The following is a 22,270-nucleotide window of genomic DNA, read 5'->3' as shown; positions in this document are numbered from 1 at the left end:
TGTGTGTGTGTGTGTGTGTATTCGCATATACACATGTGTGAAAGTCAGAGGACAACTTTGTGAACTTGGGTCATGGGAGTCACACACAAGTACTTTACTTAATGAGCTATTTCCCCATCCCTTTAAATTATTTTTAGGTGTTTTTATTGATAGAAAACCAAGGGTCCACATAATATTTTCATTATTTTGTAAAATGTTGCCTGCTTAATAGAGTAGTTTACTTTTTTAATATTTATCTTTACAAAGATTTTTATTTTGTGTATGAATGTTTGCCTATATGTATATTTCCACACCATGTGCATATATTTCTTTCCTACTTAGGCCAGATGGAATCAGATGCCCTACTGGAGCTGGAGTTATAGCTGGTTGCAAGCCATCTATGGGTGCTAGGAACTGAACTTAGGTCCTTTTCAAGAGTGACAAGCATTCTAACACACTGAACCATCTCTCCAGTCCCAATATTTATTTATTTTTTTAATGTTGTGTAATCATGTGTGTTTGTGTGGAAATATGTCCATATTAGTGCAGATGCCTATAACCCATCCCTCCAGACCACTCTGGGAGTTTTTATTAAACAAGACTTTCTACTTAGGTCAGAATAGTTAGCCCAGAATGAGGTCAGGGCCTGCATCTGTTTCATTCACCATTACATATTCCTAGTAATTTAGTTTAGCATGAGTATTTAATATTTGAGTGAACTGTCACTATGTTAGGTGTGGTATGGTCTTCTGTATAGCATCTATAATATAGAACATACATTCCTTGGGATATTCCTACTTTTCCTTACATGTGACTAGAATAGTCACCATTCATAACAGATTTGATACTATATGATATTATGTTACAGTTGCTTCTTTATAAGTACTTTAAAGTCAACCGACCTTTTTCATGCTGTGTCTCATTTATAAACTCAGAATGTTTTTGTGTAGTGAACTGGAATGAACTGGACAATGAGCTGCTTCTGTTAAACCAGTTCTGAAGTGATCAATACCCACATGGAAATATATCCCATGAATAGCATATATGAGTACTGATGCTGTGACTGTCTGAAGAAATACAGTGTGGTACTTAAGAAAATTTGCTTATGTTCTCTTTTTCTATTTTAGTGTGGAAATTGGAGAAAGTGTACGTGGAGAGGATGTCTACATTGTTCAGAGTGGGTGTGGTGAGATAAATGACAATCTAATGGAGCTTCTAATCATGATTAATGCTTGCAAGATTGCCTCAGCCAGCCGGGTTACTGCAGTCATCCCATGTTTCCCTTATGCCCGCCAAGATAAGAAGGATAAGGTAGGAATGGATTGTGTGTGTGTGTGTGTGTGTGTGTGTGTGTGTGTGTGTGTGTGTGTATTAGACTGTTGGTAGAGCTTAATGCTGGGCTAGTGCGCTACCACTGAGTTATACTTTCAGCTCAAAGTATTTTTAATGTGGGGGGGGGAGAACATTGACCAAAGTCACAAACTATCAGTTATATTAGAGCATCTAAAAACTTATTTTTGCCAGGCAGTGGTGGCACACGCCTTTGATCCCAGCATTCGGGAGGCAGAGACAGGTGGATCTCTAATAAGCCACCCTGGTCCACAAAGCGAGTTCCAGGACAGACTCCAAAGCAATACAGAAACCCTGTCTCGAAAAACCTAAATAAAGTAATTAAATAAGTTTTTTTTTTTTTTTAAAAAAAAAAAAAAGAAGAAGAAAAGAAAACCGCCAGAGCTTAGTTATGTGGCTCATGCCTTTGATCCTAGGAGGGAGAGTCAGGAAGATCTCTGTGAGACCAGCTTGATCCAAAGCTACATAGAAAGATCCTGTATTTTAAAAAAAAAAAAAGAAGAAGCCTCATGGTGGTAGTGTGTGCCTTTAATCTCGGCTCTAGTGAGGCAAAGGTAGGTGAATCTCTATATCTCTGTGAGTTCCAGGACAGCCAGGGCTACACAGAGAAACCTTATCTCAAAAAAAAAAAAATAAGATAATGTTAGGGAGATGGTTTTCTTTACTAAAATTTGTATCCTCGGTTACTTGAAACAATAGTATACTGCTTACTCTTTGTATTAGATTATAATCTACTCAAATATCTATAGCCACACATCATGAAGTTCTTGGTGATAAAATGTGTTTAAAATATAGGTACTTGGTAAATATTTTTCAAGCAAATTAATTGTTTTCATCTTTTTTTTTTCTTTTCCTCCCTTCTCTTCAGAGCCGGGCTCCCATCTCAGCTAAGCTTGTTGCAAATATGCTATCTGTAGCAGGCGCAGATCATATTATCACCATGGATCTACATGCGTCTCAAATTCAGGTACCAGTGGAAGGAAGCTGGGTACTGAGAGTTAGAAAGGTGGGAGACAGCCTGACATGATGGTGCACATCTGCATTCTGGATGCTGAAATCTGAAACAAGAGCTTAGTGAAACAGTTTGATATTATGGGAAGGACATAGGCTTTAGGATTAGCACTATCCTGGATACTTCTACTTAAACATACTAGCACATTAACTTCATAACCGTGACAGGTTACTTCTGAGGACAATATGTGTTCATTATTATGGTTTTAAAATATTGTCTATGACATACTTGGCTGATTACTGGTGTAGCTGATAACAGTGGTATCTGTTATCAAGTTTATTCCCCTTGAATAATCAATCTTAACTTTATAGAGCTACAGACATTACAGATTGTTCATTTAAACCCAGAGCAAGACAAGTCAATTACTACATTTATTTTATACTTTCTAAGCTACAAATGGTGGTGCATACCTATAATCTCAGCATCTGGAAGGCCCAGGCAGGGAGATTAAATTCAAAGCCAGCCTATACTGTAGAATAAACCCTGTTTTAAAAGGTAAACTCCTAGCTATTACCATTTGAGTCTTCTGGCAATACAATGAGGTGCATAGGACAGAGGAGTGTACTCATCTTATGAAAAAAGAAACAATTGAGAAATACAACTAGTTTGTATAAACTAGAATTAAAACACATATCCCCTGATTTCTTTATTCTGTATAATCATCTCCTATAAATAGTTGCTGCTGAATTTATATGTCATACTATCTCTAGCTGCTTCACCAGTTTGGCCAGCACAAATGCCAAGTAGCATAAAGCAGTGCATGTAAACTGTGAGTGTAAACATGTTGGCTTGGAGTTCATAGTACTTGGCTGAACTTGAGTGTTTACAGGGGCTTATATTTGTTCCTGTAGTAAGGTGTGGGTTGGCTAAGGCCTGGTATTGCTGATCTTGCCTGGCAAGGTAGCTATTTTTATAGTTACCCCATTGGGCTTACCTTCCCAATACTTTGAATATTGTAGTCAGGTATTTTCCATTAACTTATAGTTCCTTTTAAATACTGTGTGTGTGTGTGTGTGTATGGATACGTACATGGATACATGCATGCCATGTTCTGTGTGGAGGTAAAAGAACAACTTGCAGGAAGTTCTCTTACCAAGTAGGTTCTCAAGACCCAACATGGGCTCCTTTACCTGCTGAGTCATTTCACCAGCATATATATATATAAATTACATTGATTGATTGTTCATTGGACATGTGTATGTAGGTCAGAAAACAACTTTCAGTAGTCAGTTCTCCCATGTGAGTCCCAGGGAGCAAACTCCTCGGGTTATCAGACTTGACAGCAAATAATACCATAGATGAAACTTCTGAATCCACTGTATGTTAGCCTTTCATAAATGGAAGAGAAGAGAAATAAAACCAAACCTGACCCAGCTTCTTTCTCCAGGGCTTTTTTGATATCCCAGTGGATAATTTATATGCAGAGCCAGCGGTCTTAAAGTGGATAAAGGAGAATATATCTGAGTGGAGAAACTGTACTATTGTCTCACCCGACGCTGGTGGAGCCAAGAGGTATGGTTGTAATTATTATTGTTCTTAAAAAATAATGTACTACTAAAATCTTTCAGATAGTAATATCCAAAAGTGACATTTTGCCATCAGAGTGCCACTTTCTCAGCTTCAGATTGGATGTGCCAGAGGTTAGTACATAGCTTTGGTATAGTTTGCACTCTATACTGTCTGGCTTGAGTCATTTGGAAGGCAGGGTAGAAAGGGCCCTAAGTAGTCATTCCATTCTTGGCTTGACCGTTACATTAGTAACTTGGTACTGCAGAGTTAACAACACTGCTGTAACATTTTCAGGAAGGGTAGGAAATTTCATTTGCAATGAATTTATTCTTAAACCCCGTATTAATGGATAATTAAGCTTTATATGCCTCTTATAAAGCTGTTGGTTGGACCATTTGATCCTTAGGGTTAAAATTACTAAGCAAAATGGGAAATAAAGTATGGTTTTTAAAATTAAAGCCAGGACCTTAGTTTTTTTTTTTTTTAACAAAACTTATTATTATTGCCAAGGATTAGCAGTTATACTACTTTATATCTCAAATGGTACAGACTAAGAGTCTTTGACTTTCTTAGTGGATTGCTTATAAAAATATGACACATGTTCATTGTGGAAATAAGAGTGAAGGGCTGCAAGACTCAGATGAGTAGAAAGAACTTCTCAAAAGTGACATAAATCATGAAGAATTCAAGCCTTTCTCAACCATCTCTTTAATTTCAGTAACTGCAGTGGAATAGATAAACTGAGGACTTGAATATTTATTCAGCCAGATGTACCACTTGATGAATTCCATTTGATATTTAGTTGTCCTCTGACATCTAATGACAGTATAAAACCATCCCTTTATAGGCAGTTGTCACACTGCGTCTTAACTTCTTAAGCATTATCTTTACATATTTCAAATTGATTTTTTTTAACATAATGACTTTAGGTTTGTAATTCTTTTTCATTCTAATTACTTCATAGTGATGGAATATTTTCCAAGTGAGTGATCCTCACTTCTGTCTTGGCAGGGTTGGGGAGTAGGTATGGATTCCAGTATGATTGTGATTTGCACAGTAGCTCTCCACCCAACAATGTATGGATTACATTTCCAACCATTTTCTGTTTTATCGGGGACTGAGTATGTTGGCCAATGAGCATGAACAGTGTGGAACACTTGGTAACTGATCATGCATTTGTCTTGTGTGTTATTATTCCAAGTAAATTGGTTACGTCTGATGGTGGGTGCCTAACCAGTAGTAATAGAGAGCTTAAGGTGTGGTTCCTTTAGATTCAGGTAGAAGTGGTGCCCAGAGTTGTGGTTCAAACTTATGGTCAGGGGTCTTTTGGCCTATTCAGCAAAAACTCTGTTCACAAGAGAAACAGACCATAATGCTTAAAGTTTGATCAATGTTACATATAAAAACACTCGACCTGAAGCATGAGTCTTTTTTTCTTTATGACAAAGATTGCACAGTGGTATGTGGGTACATGTGTCACAGGGGTAGGGTAACCTATTGTCATTTACACTGAGTGACTTTCTCCTTGAGTGGATTATGTTGTCCTTCCTTCTCAGATTTGTCTTCTAACCTGCCTTTTAATGTGGCTTTAATAAGGGGCAAAAGTTCTCTTTGCATTTGATAATTTGGGCTGTAGTAACATGCCCTATTTGTCTGGTTAATTGGTTTAATTTTCTTTCTAGCATTTATAGAAGGAATCGAGCTTGGTGACCAGGTACAGTTGACATTTACCGTCGGTGGTGGTCTCACCACTGTTGTTGGAGAGATGAGTGTATGGACATGCATTGCAAGGATGGGTGCTGCTCCCCACCACCTAGCTTCACATTCATGAGTCACTACCTCTAGAATCACAAATCTTTTGTGATGAAAAGTGGGTCAATCTGTACTCCCTGCACTAGCTAAAAAGATCTCTCTTTCCTTCTGCCTTCATTCAATCTGTTAAATTAATGTACCTGAGCATACACTGCTTCTCAGGATTGGTGAATGGTATGTCTACCCCATCCCCAGAATGAATACGTTTGAGTAATTTTAAGTTTGATATTACAGAGGCATTAATCCATAAAAATAATTTGCTTTTGAGATGTCAGTAATAGTTGTTTTCTTCAAGCACTGGTATCTGTTTTAATTTTAAGGAGTATTCTCCCCTAGGGGAAAAATGCATTATTTTGTATAGGTGGATAAGAGAGATGGAACCCAGGGCCTCGTGCATGCTAGACAAAGCTGTCTACCACTGAACTACACTCCCAGCCTTGGAAGCCATGTACATGTCTTTAACTAAACATTGAACCTCTCCTGTTTTACAGAGTGACCTCCATTGCAGACCGATTGAATGTAGATTTTGCCTTGATTCACAAGGAACGGAAGAAGGCCAATGAAGTAGATCGCATGGTGCTAGTAGGAGATGTGAAGGATCGGGTGGCTATCCTTGTGGATGACATGGCTGACACTTGTGGTACAATCTGTCATGCTGCTGACAAGTGAGTACAGGGTGTTGGGGCTAGTAGTTAGAAGTAAAATGCTAACTATTGTGGATTAAAGACCTCAACATCAATCCAGCCACATTGAACCTCTTAGAAGAGAAAGTAGGAGGTACCCTTGAACAAATTGCTATAGGAGACCGCTTCCTGAACATAACTCCAGGGGCACAGACACTGAGTGAAACAATTAATAAATGGGACCTCTTCAAACTTAGAAGCTTCTGTAAGGCAAAGGACACAGTGGACAAGACCAAATAGCACCCCACAGACTGGGAAAAGATTCTCACCAATCCTACATCTGACAAAGGGCTGATCTCCAAAATATACAAAGAACTCAAGGAAACTAGTCAACAAAACACCAAACAACCCTATTTAAAAATGGGGTACAGAACTGAAGAAAGAATTCTCAATAGAGGGAATCAAAAAGGCTGAAAGACACTTAAGAAAGTGTTCAACATCCTTAGCTATCAGGGAAATGCAAATAAAAACAACTTTGAGATACCATCTTACTCCTGACAGAATGGTTAAATTAGAAACACCAATGACAACTTATGCTGGAGAGGATCTGGAGAAAGGGGAACACTCCTCCACTGCTGGTGGGAGTGCAAACTCATACAGCCATTTTAGAGATCAGTATGGCGGTTCCTCAGGAAAAGGGGAATTAGTTTACCACAGGACCCGGCAATCCCCCTCTTAGGCATATACCCAAATGATCCACATCCGTACAACAAAGATATGTGTTCAACTATGTTCATAGCAGCATTATTTGTAATAGCAAGGACCTGGAAGCAACCTAGATGCCCCTCAATTGAAGAATGGATAATGAAGATGTGGCACATCTACACAATGGAATACTACTCTGCAGAAAAAAATAATGGAATCTTGAAATTCGCAGGCAAGTCGATGGCACTTGAAGAAACCATCCTGAATGAGGTAACCCAGTCACAAAAAGAGGAACATAGTATATACTCACTCATATATGGATTTTAGACCTAGAGCAAAGGCTCACCAGCCTATAATTCACACCACCAGAGAAACTAGGATACAAGGTGTATTCTAAGAGATTCATATAAAGTCCCTCACAGAACCGGGAAGGGACAAGTTCCCCAGAGCACATGGGAAGTGGGGGGGGCAGTGAATGGAGAGAGAAGTAGGAGAAAGAAAAGGGAAGGAGAGGAAAACATGTGCGACCAGGAAGATTGAGTCAGGGTAGGAATAGAAGACAGGAGAGAGAGAGAGAGAGAGAGAGAGAGAGAGAGAGAGAGAGAGAACATAAAAGAGGGAGCCAATATTGGTTTGAAGATAAAATTGAACACAAAGAAAGGTCTAGAAACCTACAAGACTGCCGCCAACTAACAATTTGAGCTTCCGTGGAAAGGCTATCATAAATGCCCTTCCTCGATAGTGAGATCAACAACTAACTTATCCATGGAGCCCTCATCTAGTACCTGTTGGAAACAGAAGTAAACACCCATACATAAACACTGAATCGAACTAGAATCCAGATGCAGGTGGAGAGGACAAGACCAGGCTGCAGAAACACATAGAGACAGCTGACCTGAACAAGGAGGAGCTAATGGGCCCCCAGACTGATAGCTGGGAATCCAGCGTGGGACTGACTCAGACCCCCTGAATATGGGTCTCAGCCAGAAGGACTGAGCAGTCTAAGGGACCTCAGACAGTGGAGCCAGGATGTATCCCTGGTGCACAAAAGGACCTTGCCGACACATCCCCATGGAAGGAAACTCCCTTAACCTAGAGACAGGAGAGAAGTCCTAATCCCTACTTCAAATGACCTGTCAGATCTAAATGACCCCACTTGGATGGCATTCCCCTACATGTGGAATTGGGGAGGGTGAATGGGAGGGGAGGGTGGTCAGGGTGCATGTGAGGAGGCAGTGAGGGTAAAAGGGAGGGAGGGAGGAAGAGGGAACTGAGATCAACATGTAGAATAATAAATTTTAAAAAAGTCTAAAAATAAAAAGCTAACTATTGTTTTACTGATTTGTTTTTTGAAACACAACTGAAGGGGTAATCAGCTTTGGAATATTTTCATCATGCTTGCTCTTAATGAATAAATATTCCTTGTTTCATATTCTCAGTTTTTATAGAGACGCTATTTTTATAATAAGTCAAAAGTTAAGTTCATCACATATTTTACCTTCCAAAAGCCCTTGTTTAGTAACATAATCTACTGCAGACTGTGTTGTTTCCCCTCATGATTACATGGCTGACTGGGAGCTGCAGTGAGACAGTTTTTGGGTCACACACATTTCGAGATCAAGGAAAGGTCCAAATTCCTAATCTGGTATGTGCCATCATAAAGTTTAAAAATCTTTAAGTCCAAGAATAATCAAAACAATTTCTAGATGGTACAATTTGCTCTTTTAGCTATCAAATTCAGTGATATTAATTATATTTACAATATTACACATTGTTTACTTTTTTGATGAGTTAGAAATCTATAGATAGCCTTTATGTATATTTATTCATTTTGTACGTGTACGTATGTGCACATGCATGACATGCATGTGGATGTCAGAGAACAACTTTTGGAATAGTGCCCCCCTAAGTTCCCAATGATCAAGTCAGGTCAGCAGGCTGGGCAGCAAGCACAGTCAAATGCTGGTATTCCTGGTTATGCTTATTTTCAGGGTCATAGATTTTCAGATTTGTGGTACCATATCTTTATCATATAGTTTTCCAGGTTTCATAGAAGGACATTGGTCTTTTTACCAGCCAGAAAGGAAAAAGGACACAGACTACCCCTAGAAATTTTCTGAGTAATATCAAGATAAGGTTTAGTTTGGACTTCACTTCTTGATGTGACCAATACTGTGACCCTCTAAAATTAATTTGTCGACTTCTAGCCCCGGGTATGGTTCTGCAGATTACCCTTGGGGGCATTTAGTCTTAAATAATGAGTCTTGAGAAAGAACCCTCATGTTGTAATTAGTGACCTTATTAGAAGAAAATGCTTGCTACACTATCTTTACATGTGAACTAGAAAGTCGTGTGAACACACAAAATGTTAGATACTGTAAACCAAACCAAAAAAAGAAGTTGCAAAATGAAACCTATCTTGTCTATACTTGATCTTGGACTTGTCAGACTCCAGAACTGTGAACCATGAGCTTGTACTTAAACTAACGAGACTCTGATACTGTTATGACAGACTAATACTCTTTCTTCTTCCTAATTCAGATTTTGAGGTTGCATGTCATATTAATCGGCTTTTTTTTTTTTTCTTCTAGACTTCTCTCAGCTGGAGCTACTAGAGTTTATGCTATCTTGACTCATGGAATCTTTTCTGGTCCAGCTATTTCTCGAATCAACAATGCATGCTTTGAAGCAGTAGTAGTCACCAATACCATACCTCAGGAGGATAAGATGAAACACTGCTCTAAAATACAGGTGAAATGAGATTAATCCAAACAAAACAAAACTTTGCTTCAGTGTTTTGCATGTAATAACATGTTATGTCGGGTATGTGAATGCTGAAGCTTAACTTTTTGTGTCTATCTGGTTTTTGTTTTGGGTTGGAACCCAGAGTCTTGCTCCTATAGGTAAGCAGTCTACCACTGAGTTTCTGTAGCTATCCATTGTTCCTTTTTCTTTTGGCATTGAGAATGGTCTCCAGGGCCCTATCTTTGTGCTTTTTTGTGTACTCTTATTAAGTTGCTCAGGTAGGCCTTGAATTTGAAATCATTCTACTTCAGTCCCGGAAGTAGCTAAGGGCCTAGCTTCCTTCCTTTGGGTTTTTTTTTTTTTTTTTTGGCCTATGTTGTTTTGGAGTCCTTCTGTTTGTTTGCTTATGTGTTTTCTGAGACATGTCCTAGTTGGCCTATAAATAATCTTGTATGTAGACTAGGCTGGCCTTGAAATAAAAAATCTACCTGCCTTTGCCTCCAGAGTGCTGGGGTTAAGGGTGTGCCTGACCACATCCAGCTTTGTGTACTTTTACTATGCTTTTACATTAACATTTTTAAATCATTTGTATTTATATGCTTGTGTGAATTTCAGAGCCTTAAAGATGGTATTGAATCCCCTGAAACGGGAGCTAAAGGTGGTTTTGAGTTTCCTTAAGTGCTGGAAACTGAGTTTGGTTGGTTGGTTGGTTGGTTGGTTGGTTGGGGGGAGGTTTTCGAGACAGGGTTTCTCTGTAGCTCTGGCTGTCCTGGCACTCACTCTGTAGACCAAGCTGGCCTTGAACTCAAATAGATCTGCCTGCCTCTGCCTCCCAAGTGCTAGAACTAAGGGCCTGTGCCATCACCACCTGGTTAACTTTGTTTTTGTTTTTGTTGTTACTTTTTTTGTTTTTGTTTTTTAAACAGGGCACACTGTGGACTAGGGTAGCCTAAGACTCATTGCAATCCTCTTGTCCCAGCTTCCCAAATGCTACAATTATAGGCATATTTATTTTTGTTTAGTATTTTGTTTTTAGATTTTTGTTTTGTTTTTCAAAACAGCATTTCTCAGTGAAGCCCTGGCTGTCCTAGAGCTCCCTCTATAGACCAGGCTGGCCTGAAATTCACAGAGATCCACCTGCTTCCGGGTCCCAAGTGCTGGGATTAAAGGTGGTGTGCCACCACCACCTGGCGTGTGCATGCATGTGAGAGCATACGCCCAAAAGGGCATCAGATTCCCTGGATCTAGATTTACAGGAGGTTGTAAGCTACGTCACATGTGTTGAGAACTGAACTCTAGTCTTCTGGAACAGTAAATGTTCTTAACTACTGAGCCATCTCTTCAGGTGGTATACACACATACTTGGCCTCTGTAGATAGCATCAATGTTTTAATGATCTTGTATTTGTCCTATATTAGCATCTTAACTCGTTCTAACTAATTATAGAAAAAAGAGAGGAACTGAGTGCTAGATCCTTAATAAGGGTGTTTTCCAGGCTGCTCATCTAGGCTGCAGATGGACCAACAATCTCTGTCCCTGCCTCCTAACCTGGTACATTTCTTGCCTTTTCCTAGGTGATTGACATCTCCATGATCCTTGCAGAAGCCATCAGGAGAACCCACAATGGAGAGTCTGTCTCCTACCTGTTCAGCCATGTTCCTTTATAATAGAATAACTTCTGAAGCATTTTGAAAATAAACCCACCCCACCCCTGGTTTTTTGTTTTGGATTTTTTTTTTTTTTTTTTTTTTTTTTTTTTTGGTATTTGATGAATTCATCATTCATCAGAAGACCCAGCCTGCTCCAGTGTAGCTTTTTACATCCCACATTAGATACATTAGAATTTAGCCTACATTGGAAAAAGACATTGTGATTAACTGCTAGGATGTCCTACTTGCATTGTTTCATCCTGGCTTTCTTGTCTATTTTGTGAGCCTTGCAGCTCTAACTCGAGCTCAGTTGCTGAAAGATGTGTAGACTATTGAGAGTATTCCACAAGGTCCTTAGGATGTGATTGACAAAGCTCACACTCCATTGCATGTGCCTGCTTTGGGGTTTTTCTTCATTCAGAATAACTAGTAACAAAACCATCCCGTATAGGATACATTTTCGGGTTTGTGCTATACTACAGCAAGAACCCTGGGCATCCTTAAGCATAATTCTAGTAGTTGAACACCCTGTTAGGCAGGGGCAGATAGCTCAATGCAGTAATTAATTTTTGGGAGGAAGAAGCCTGATCCATTGCCATCTGTTTAACTCTATAGCTTGAATTCTCTACGCCTGTTCTTTCCATTTGGCTTGACCTTCAGCTGTCTTGGCCTTTTCCTGGCCAAATACCTTGGACTAAGTGATCATTGTACCATAATCTTATAAGACAGATTGCTTCTTGCTATGTAACTGCTAACATTCATATTAGATAACTTGCTGTAGCGCAATTCTTCCTTAGCCTACTGCCACTGTGGTAGTAGGTTTTAGGTGGTATCATAGTGCCTTTTGATTAATTTAAGTATTTAATTTTTCATCTTCCTTGGATCCATTTGGCCTCTCAGTTAAACAGATTTATGCTATACAATTTGGTGTTACAGTGTCTTATAGGAAAAACTTAATAAATGTCTGTATGTAATTTTGGGTGTGTGTCATATCTACTGATTTCTCTGCCAAAAGTTTGTCTCAGATGTCTTGCTGTCTGCTGTGTCTTTTTTCCCCCAAACTATTTAGGCCTCCTTTTTAAGAAAAAAAGCAAAGCAGCAATGGAAAGACTTTGCTGAGAATTAGAAGAAATCTAATTCTGTGTAGTACACTCAGATTATAGGATATGATGCCTCTGGGTTCCTGCCACTTTCTGGGATCCAAATTCCTATTAGTTTTGAACCAATTTTGCCTAGCATGATGATTCCTCTCCTACACCAGTGTTTGCCATTTAATTTCAGCCTTTCTAAATAAAACTTGAGATTGTGAGCATGTAGAAATTAAACATAAATTATAATTCATTCCAAGATTTGTTTTTTGAGACAGGCTTTCTCTGTGGCCTTGGAACTTGCCCTGGAACTAGCTCTGTAGACCAGGCTGGTCTCAAACTCACAGAGATCCGCCTGCCTCTGCCTCCTGAGTGCTGGGATCAAAGGCGTGTGCCACCAACACCCAGCTTATTTCAAAAATTTTAAATGCGTTTTTTTTTTTTTTTGTGCATGACTATATAAGGATGTAGGTTTTCTTTGAGACCCACCGTGATTTTAGAGCTGGGTGGGGAATGCCCCTTTGTTCTTTTTCGAGACAGGATTTCTCTATAGCTGGAACTTGTTCTGTAGACCAGGTTGACCTTGAACTCAGAAATGTACCTGCCTCTGCCTCCCAAGTGCTGGGATTAAAGGTGTGTGTCACCACTGGGCTGTTTTGATTTTTTTTTAACCCTGGATCTACTTTTTATTTCATTATCCTTTTATTAAATAGGGGGATAGTTGTATTATAGCTAAACTTTTGACAAAAGTGATTCCAGATGGTCTAAAATAATCTGACACTTTTTTTTTAAAAGAAGTTGAGGGAGCTAATTATGCTACTTCCTGAAGTATTGAATCAGTGTCAAGGTTTATCATTTCAGAAGTTACCTATAGATAATACTAAGACCCATATTTGATACCTGGAGCCATAGGTCTTACATACCCTATTGTTATGTAGTAGTTTTTTTCCCTATACATGCATACCTATGGTAGAGTTTTACTTATAAACTAGGCACTATATGAGAGCAACATATTTGAGCAATTATGGCTCCACTAATAAAATTGCCAGCATCACTATTGTGCCTTGAGGCCATTAAGTGAAGAAAGGGACAGCTGATGTGATAACAAAAACAAATGGGCTGTTAGTATATACAGTATGGTTGTAGACTACGGCTGTGCAGGACAAAAGGATAACTATTCCCCAAGCAGGATTGTGCAATAGCATTAGATCACATGTAACATAATTTAAAATTTAAGTATTGTTTTATTTCTGGGTTTTGACATAAGACCTAGACTGGGGGAATACGAAATCTTAAGAGCTGGGTTGAGGCTTCAGGGCATCCAGGAGAAAGCATCACTCTTCAACTTTGAGCTATGTCTAAGGCAAGGCCTGTGACATTAAGGAAAGTACCCATAAGCAAGCACCTACAGTGGGAGGACCCCCTAATGCCCAACTATAGGGAGGGTTTTTTTTCTTTATCTTGAGATTACGTTTATTTAGTGGATGTGGAGATGAGAGAGCAACTTGGAGGAATTGTCCTTGAATGGTGTGGATATCAGGAATCAAACTCAAGTCAGGCTCTGCAGCACATGCCTATATCCACTAACCCAAGACACCAGACCCAACAGTCATTTGGGGGTGGGGGACTTGTGTCATTGCATGTTGATTGAGGGAAGGTCTCATTATGGAGCCCTGGCTGGCCTGAAACGGGCTAGTTGTAAACTTGCAGATCTGCCTCTTGAGTGCTGGGATTAAGTATGTGTTCTCCCATATCCACCTCCCAGCGGGAATATTTTAGTCAGTTGCTTGGTTTGTTTTTGTTTTGTTTGTGGGGGAGACAGGGTTCCTCTGAAACACTACTGGCTATCCTGGAATTCACTCTATACAGCAGACTGACCTCTTGAACTCACAGATTTGCCTATGTCTGCCTCCCGAGATGGGATTAAAGGTGTCCGCCACCTGGCTAAGGTATGTATGCTTTTTTTATAATCTAGGGATGTACACACACTAAAGTGGTTTTCTATTGTTTAAGAAAAAAGTCCCTTTGCTTTTGTTTTGACTTTTTGAGGCAAGAGCTTGGTCTTCCCTCTGACCCCAACATGTTTGGATTACAGTCATGTACTGCCATGCTTGGTTTAATTTTTTTTTTCTTTTTAAAAGTTATTTTTTAAGACAGCCATAGTAGCCTGTGCCTTTAATCCAAGCATTAAGGAAGATGATACAGGCAAATCTCTATGACTTAGCATGATCTACATAGCAAGTTACAGGGTATCCAATTCTACAATGGTTAGATCCTGTCTCAAAAATAGTGTTAGCTGGGCCTTGGTGGCACACACCTTTAATACCAGCACTCTGGAGGCAGGGGCAGGTGGATCTCTGTGAGATTGAGGATAGCCTGGTCTTCAGAGCTAGTTCCAGGACAGGCTCCAAAGCAATACAGAGAAACCCTGTCTCAAATAAATAAGTAAAGAGTGTTGTTTTTTAAATAATGCTATAGGGCAGACAAGAGAGCTCACCAGATAATGGGGCCTGTCCCCAAGCTGTCTTGTGCCCATAAATTGTCCTCTGACGGTCACATATGGGAAGAGAGAAGGGAGTGCAAATTGATTGGGATGTAATATGAGAGGAAAAAATCCTAAATGTGATACAATATTATTGCCAATGATCCTAACATTTACCGAATCTTTAGACTTATTCATGACAAATACTGTTTTGTCAGTTTTAGTTTTTTGTTTACTTTGGTTTGGTTATTGGTTTTGTTTTGTTTTGTTTTAATATTCTCACTGTGTACCAAAGTTTGGCCTGAATTTCAGGACTTTGCCTTTGCTTCCCTAGTGTTTGGATTATAGCCACAAGTCACCAAATCAGGCAAGTTTGTTCTTTTTGTTTTTGTTGTTGTTGTTATTTTTGTTTGTTTTTGTTTTTGAGACAAGATTTCTCTGTGTAACATCCCTGGCTATCCTGGAACTCACTCTAGACCAGGCTGGCCCCCAAACTCCCAGAGACCTACCTGCCCCTACTTCTGCCTCCCAAGTGCTAGGATTAAAGGCCTGTTCCACTGCCGCCTGGCCAGGCAAATCGTTTATATATTTTAAGAATTATTTTTAGCCCAGGTAGTAGTGGCACACACCTTTGATCCCAGCACTTGGGAGGCAGAGGCAGCCAGATCTCTTAAGTTTGAAGACAGCCTGGTCTACAGAGCGAGTTCCAGAACAACCTCCAAAGCAATACAGAGAAACCTTGTCTGGAAAAACTAAAAAAAAAAAAAAAAATTATGAGTGCATAGCAACTTGCAGGGGACCAGCCTGTCCTTTCACTATGTAGGTCCTGGGGATTGAACTCAGGTATCAAGCTTGGCACGGAGTGCCTGCATTTGGACCATCTTGCCCGCCCATGCTTTATATCTTTTAACCTCATCTCATTTCCTCCCCATTACTCTGTCTCCACCAAACAGTGTTTTATGCTGTATCTGTATATTCTAAGTTGTTTTAGATTCCACATATAAATGAAACCAGGCAGTAGTTTTCTGTGTGTATCTTCTCTACTTAGTATAGTGTCCTCTAGTTTCAGCTGTGCTATAGCAAATGGCAGGATCCCCTGGTTTTACTGTAACTGAATAGTACCCCTTTATGTATATATACCACATCCTCTATCCATTTGCCTGCAGTAGGCACCCAGCCCCTTTATGCATATATACCACATCCTCTATCCATTTGCCTGCAGTAGGCACCCAGCCCCTTTATGCATATATACCACATCCTCTATCCATTTGCCTGCAGTAGGCACCCAGCTCCTTTATGCATATATACCACATCCTCTATCCATTTGCCTGCAGTAGGCACCCAGCTCCTTTATGTATATATACCACATCCTCTATCCATTTGCCTGCAGTAGGCACCCAGCTCCTTTATGTATATATACCACATCCTCTATCCATTTGCCTGCAGTAGGCACCCAGCTCCTTTATGTATATATACCACATCCTCTATCCATTTGCCTGCAGTAGGCACCCAGCCCCTTTATGCATATATACCACATCCTCTATCCATTTGCCTGCAGTAGGCACCCAGCCCCTTTATGCATATATACCACATCCTCTATCCATTTGCCTGCAGTAGGCACCCAGCCCCTTTATGTATATATACCACATCCTCTATCCATTTGCCTGCAGTAGGCACCCAGCCCCTTTATGCATATATACCACATCCTCTATCCATTTGCCTGCAGTAGGCACCCAGCCCCTTTATGCATATATACCACATCCTCTATCCATTTGCCTGCAGTAGGCACCCAGCCCCTTTATGTATATATACCACATCCTCTATCCATTTGCCTGCAGTAGGCACCCAGCCCCTTTATGTATATATACCACATCCTCTATCCATTTGCCTGCAGTAGGCACCCAGCTCCTTTATGTATATATACCACATCCTCTATCCATTTGCCTGCAGTAGGCACCCAGCTCCTTTATGCATATATACCACATCCTCTATCCATTTGCCTGCAGTAGGCACCCAGCTCCTTTATGTATATATACCACATCCTCTATCCATTTGCCTGCAGTAGGCACCCAGCCCCTTTATGTATATATACCACATCCTCTATCCATTTGCCTGCAGTAGGCACCCAGCCCCTTTATGTATATATACCACATCCTCTATCCATTTGCCTGCAGTAGGCACCCAGCCCCTTTATGTATATATACCACATCCTCTATCCATTTGCCTGCAGTAGGCACCCAGCTCCTTTATGTATATATACCACATCCTCTATCCATTTGCCTGCAGTAGGCACCCAGCTCCTTTATGCATATATACCACATCCTCTATCCATTTGCCTGCAGTAGGCACCCAGCTCCTTTATGCATATATACCACATCCTCTATCCATTTGCCTGCAGTAGGCACCCAGCTCCTTTCTATCTTGAGTATTGTGAATGAAAAGTTTTGTTTTATATATATAAGAAGTATTTTTATTGTTTTGTTTTGAGACAGGATCGCAGGGAGCATAGGCTGGCCTAAAACTTACCATGTAGTAAGGATGGCTTTAATCTGTTGATTCTCCTGTATCTCCTGCACCACCACACCTGGCTCAAGCATTTTCTTTTCTGGCTATTTCTCTAGTACCACACCTGCCTGCTTTCTTTTGTAGGGTTTCCCCCGTGGCGGTGTCTCTTCACAGCAATAGAACAGTGACCAAGAAACTTTCCTTATTCACCATGTACTTGCCACGAATTTCACTCACATCTTGCCCTTTGACTTAGGGTTCAAATGTAAACAAGTTATCAGGCGGAGGGTTTTGCATCTCCTGCATGCAAGCTGCCAAGAGTCATGCTGCTCAACTTCCATCATAGTCCTTCAAGATCTAGAGAGAAGTCTGAGGACTCCTATCCCCTCCCCATCCAGGCAGGGGGACTGCCCTACACCTAATGGTGACATCGCAGGATGAGGATATGCCCCTAATATGTATGAGTAGTTAAGTCCTTTCCTGCAACCATTCACAAGGCCTGTTACTGCTACCTAGCTGCCACTAGGGGGAGCACAAATGGTTCTAGAGAAGAAAGAGACAGCTTGGAGTAGCCATGGCTGGAGGCTCTTAGCAGTGAGATGTGAGAGCCTAAGCACCTGTCTCTCAGCTTTCCAGGGCCCCGGTATCCATGGTAACAGCACAGTTCTCAGTTCACATTCTGTGGGCAGACAACTGAGTGTGCATCCCCCATGTGATTAACTTGATGTATTGTCACAAATAGGCTCTGTGCCAGCTGTTAAGAAAGCACATGACTGTGACAAGGTCCCAGTCCTTGGGGCACCCTTACTCGCCAGGAGGTTTCTATTTTTAAGTAATAATTAATTTTTTGAGACTATTATACAATGTATTTTAGTCACATTCGCCCCTCCCCCAAATTCATTCTCCCTTGATTTCCTACCCATCTTCGAGTTTTCTTTTTCTAGAGAGGGGTGATTGAGACAGTGTCTCTACATAGCTCTGGCTGTCCTAGAACTCATTATGTAGTCCAGGCTGGCCTCGAACTCAGAGATCCTCCTGTGTCTGCCTGGCTTAATTTTATTTCTTTTTAAGACTTTTTGAGTGGTCACATTAGAGTTAGCAATATGTTATTCATAGGCAATTTCAAGTCAAGTAGCAAAACAACACTTGGCATGTCAAACCACTCCTGTGAGTGGGTGTGTCCTGGAGGGTGATTGGCACAGCAAGGGTCACGTCAGTAGTGGCTCTTCCCGCTCCCAGCAGTCACAGAACACCACAGCTCCCCTGTTGGTAGCAGGGTTGCATGCCCATTGCTCCCCCTACTATGCTGGGATTCTGTCTAGCCTGCCTGAGCTCATGCAGGATCTGTGTGGTGTCAGTCACTGTGAGTTCATATGTACACCTGCCTGTTTCCTGGAAGCTACCCCCACCACCTCTGTCTGGATTCTGTCCCCTGCCACCGTGACGGTCACAGGCTTCGGGGAGAGGTGTGCTATGTGCTCTATTTAAGGCTGAGTACTCTATATATAGTCTCACTATTTGTATGCTGACCGGTTGTGGGTCTCTGTTCAGTCACTACTGCAAGAAGAACCTTCTCTACTGACAAATGCACTTCTACCACGATTTTATCCACTGGGCAGGATGGTTTATGCAGTGACTTAAAAGCAGGCTGCTTAAGCTTTCCACTGGTGGCCCAAGAAATATTTTTAGGTGTCACTGGGTATGCAGGTGAATAAACAAGTATATAAATGAAACCTTTACTGAGAGTAAGTCTAATTTATTTCAAACTTTAATTGATCAGCATATGATTTTATTATTAAAGATGAAAGAGCATTAAATACTAAATGAGGTGGGTTGCTTCCTTATTTTACATTAAATTTTGGATGAATATTTGATAATACAGAATGTAGGGTTTTTTGTTTGTTTTATATTTTTGTCATGTTTTGTTTTTTGGTTTTGTTATGTTTTTGTCTTTTTTGTTTTGAGACAGGGTTTTCCTGTAGCTTTGGAGCCTGTCCTGGAACTCTCTGTAGACCAGATCGGCCTCGAACTCATAGAAATCCGACTGCCTCTGCCTCCTGAGTGCTGGGATTAAAGGTGTGTACCACCACTGCCCAGGTTTTGATTTTATATTAATCTTGCTGAGAATGCCACTGTAGATAAATACCTTTAATCCCAAACTCAGGGAAGGGTAGATATATCTGTGAGTCCAAAACCACCCTGAGTTACCAGAGAGTCAGTCCAAGTCCTTTAATCCTAGGACTCATGTGACGTATTTAAGACAGGAAAAGAGTCTCAGGGCTGGCATTCATTTTCCAGCTACATGAGGATAGGAAGGCATTCAGTCTCAGGATTCTCCAGCCACATTGAGAAGAGCATAGCAGTCTGGGATTGCAATCTGAGGTTTGGTGGAGCCAGGATTGCCTTTCAGTCTCAGGTAGAGTAAAAGCTAGTAGCCAGCTGCTTTGCTTTTCTGCTCTTCAGCTTGAAGTTTGAACCCCAGTATCTGTCTCTGGGTCTTTTATTCTTCATGTTACAAAGAACACTAGCTGGTCTTCCAGAGGTCTTTTAATTCAATTCCCAGCAACCACATGATGGCTCACAACTACGTGTAATGAGATCTGGTGCTTTCTTCTGGCCTGCAGGGATACACACAGACAGAATACTATATATAATAAATAAGTAAATGTTTTAAAAAATAAAGTGACTCTAGCTTAGTACCCAGTTGGCATAAAACTGGCAAACACGTGGGTTTAGGTGTTCAAACTCAGATCACCAGGCATGCATGCATAGTAAGTGCTTTTACTTGCTGAGTCATTTTGTTGGCTGCTGTGTGACAGTGTTCCTGTAGAGACATGGAAAAAAAAAAGAACTTACTCATCTAAGATAGCGAACCAATGGCAACAAGTTAAATATACACCAAAATCCAACTCGGTGAATCAGTGAGTATTATTGGGGTTACCTACAACAGTATGTGTCAGGAGTTACAGGAGCAGAAATGACTGGAAGATGACTACATGACAAAAGCCCACACCAGCATGAATCATGGCTCATGACATCTAGAACTCTGGAACACAGCCTCCAGGCAGCTCAGGGGGTTGGCCAGTGTCTTTTAGGCAATATGGCTAGTCTGAGAGCAGCTCTCAATAATACTTACTGCTTATCTATGCTTGGGAAGGAAAAGGCTTAGTGTATCCAGTCAGCCTCCAGGCTTCCTGATGCCTTTCAGTGTCTTATCTCCTGATCTTAAGGAGCTTCCTTTCAGGATGGAAGGTTTCATGGAGAGGAAAAATGCTACACAACCTCCAGCTGTGTGGTCCTTTGCTTTCTGCTGCTTTGGGTCAAGTTTTCACCCTGTAGCCCAGGCTGGTCTTGAACTCTCAAGCCTCCTGCCTCATTTTTTTCCCAAGTGTTGGCATTGTAAGTATGTACCATCATGCTCAGTATAGAAGACATTCTTCTAGAATAATTTCTACCCCTCCTAAATACTTTCAATCAGATTGATTGAAAGTGAGGGTGCAAACCCTGTAGCTAACCATAGCATGGAGCTGTAAGTCTGAAATCCTAGCCCTTGGGAACCGGAGACAAGAGGATTGTGACTTAAAGTCTGGTAATAAAACTATAAGAAACAAGGACAAGAGAGAAAAGACAGCAAGCCCATGTACTCATGTGTTAGGGTATTGGGACAACGTCAACTACAGCTGTATCTTTTTGTCCAGATAGCATCTGCAGATCTTCATGAAGATCAAGTATCCACAGTGACTATCATTTTTGTCCGTTTTTACCTTTTCCACCTGGGTGCTTATTTTATTTTCATTTCTATATTTTTTATTTTATGCATATGGGTATCTTGCTTTTGCATGTATATCTCTGCATCATGTGCATGCCTGATGCTCTCAGAAGAAGGCATCAGATCCCCTGGAAGTAGAATTACATATATGTTCATGAGCCACCATTTGAGTTCTGGGAATCAAACCCAGGTCCGCTGAAAAATCAGCTAGTGCGCTTAACCACTGAGCCATCCATCACTCCCACCATGTCCGTGTATTTTAAAGACAGAATCTCATGTAACCCAGGCTGCCCTTGAACACACTATGTAGCTGAGAATCAATTTGAACTCATTTTCCTGCCTCTACCTCCCAAATGTATGATTGTATATGCCTGGCTTCGAAAAGGACTGCCCGGAAAGGGCAGGGAAGTCATGGAACCAAGGGGATCTGGGGCACAGGTTTAAGTACATGTATTAAGTGTGTAAGGTAAAAATTGTGAGACATTTATAAAAGAAACAAAAGTCAATGAAGATGGGGAAACGAGGGGAGGAAGAGGGAACTGGGATTGGTATGTAAAATAAGATTAATATTTATTTATTTTGGTTTTTAGAGACAGGGTTTCTCTGTTTTGCATCAGAACCTGTCCTGGAACTCTCTCTCTGTAGATCAGGCTGGCCTTGAACTCAGAGATCTGCCTGCCTCTGCCTCCCAAAAGATTGTTTTCAATTTAAATTGAAAATTAATTTTTAAAAAATCCAGTGAAGAAGGCACTAAAGGAAAAATTGTATTTCTTTAAAAATGTTGGAGCTAACAGTGTCACAGAAAATTTGGGAAAGGAGTCTACGAAGTCTTCCTCAGAACCGGCCATCCCCTCACAGAGATGTGGGAGCCATGCATGATTGAGGCCATTGCAGCTGCAAGAAAATGAAATAATCTAAAGTAACAGTTTGACAGTCAAAAGCCACACTTAAAGGTGCCACCAGTAACCAAATGGGGACAAATAGGACCTACTGCAAAAGGGATGCTTTCTGTACTTTTTATGACTGAGACATAATCATCATA

The 22,270-nt window shown here is 40.7% G+C and overlaps 1 protein-coding gene across 1 annotated transcript; it reads left to right on the top strand.

Moving 5' to 3' along the window:
• The first annotated feature begins 1,110 nt into the window (after positions 1–1,110).
• Prps1 (phosphoribosyl pyrophosphate synthetase 1) lies at positions 1,111–11,422 on the top strand. Its single transcript, XM_051178024.1, has 6 exons — positions 1,111–1,290; positions 2,198–2,296; positions 3,729–3,853; positions 6,154–6,327; positions 9,582–9,741; positions 11,310–11,422. Exons 1-6 carry the CDS (start codon positions 1,186–1,188, stop codon positions 11,400–11,402), a joined length of 756 nt encoding a protein of 251 aa, XP_051033981.1. The 5' UTR covers positions 1,111–1,185; the 3' UTR covers positions 11,403–11,422.
• The last annotated feature ends 10,848 nt before the right edge of the window (positions 11,423–22,270 follow it).

This window comes from Phodopus roborovskii, unplaced genomic scaffold (assembly GCF_943737965.1).
Source record: "Phodopus roborovskii unplaced genomic scaffold, PHOROB, whole genome shotgun sequence".
Lineage (NCBI taxonomy): Eukaryota > Metazoa > Chordata > Mammalia > Rodentia > Cricetidae > Phodopus > Phodopus roborovskii.
The sequence above is the reverse complement of the archived record's forward strand: the minus strand, read 5'-3'. Positions and strand labels throughout refer to the sequence as shown.

What these genes read in the sequence shown, in the direction of transcription:
- Prps1 (XM_051178024.1), top strand. Translation starts at nt 1,186, where the DNA reads ATGGAGCTTCTAATCATGATTAATGCTTGCAAGATTGCCTCAGCCAGC. An exon ending in TACATGCGTCTCAAATTCAG is followed by an intron (nt 2,297 to 3,728) that starts GTACCAGTGGAA and finishes TTCTTTCTCCAG; the next exon opens with GGCTTTTTTGATATCCCAGT. An exon ending in AACACTGCTCTAAAATACAG is followed by an intron (nt 9,742 to 11,309) that starts GTGAAATGAGAT and finishes GCCTTTTCCTAG; the next exon opens with GTGATTGACATCTCCATGAT.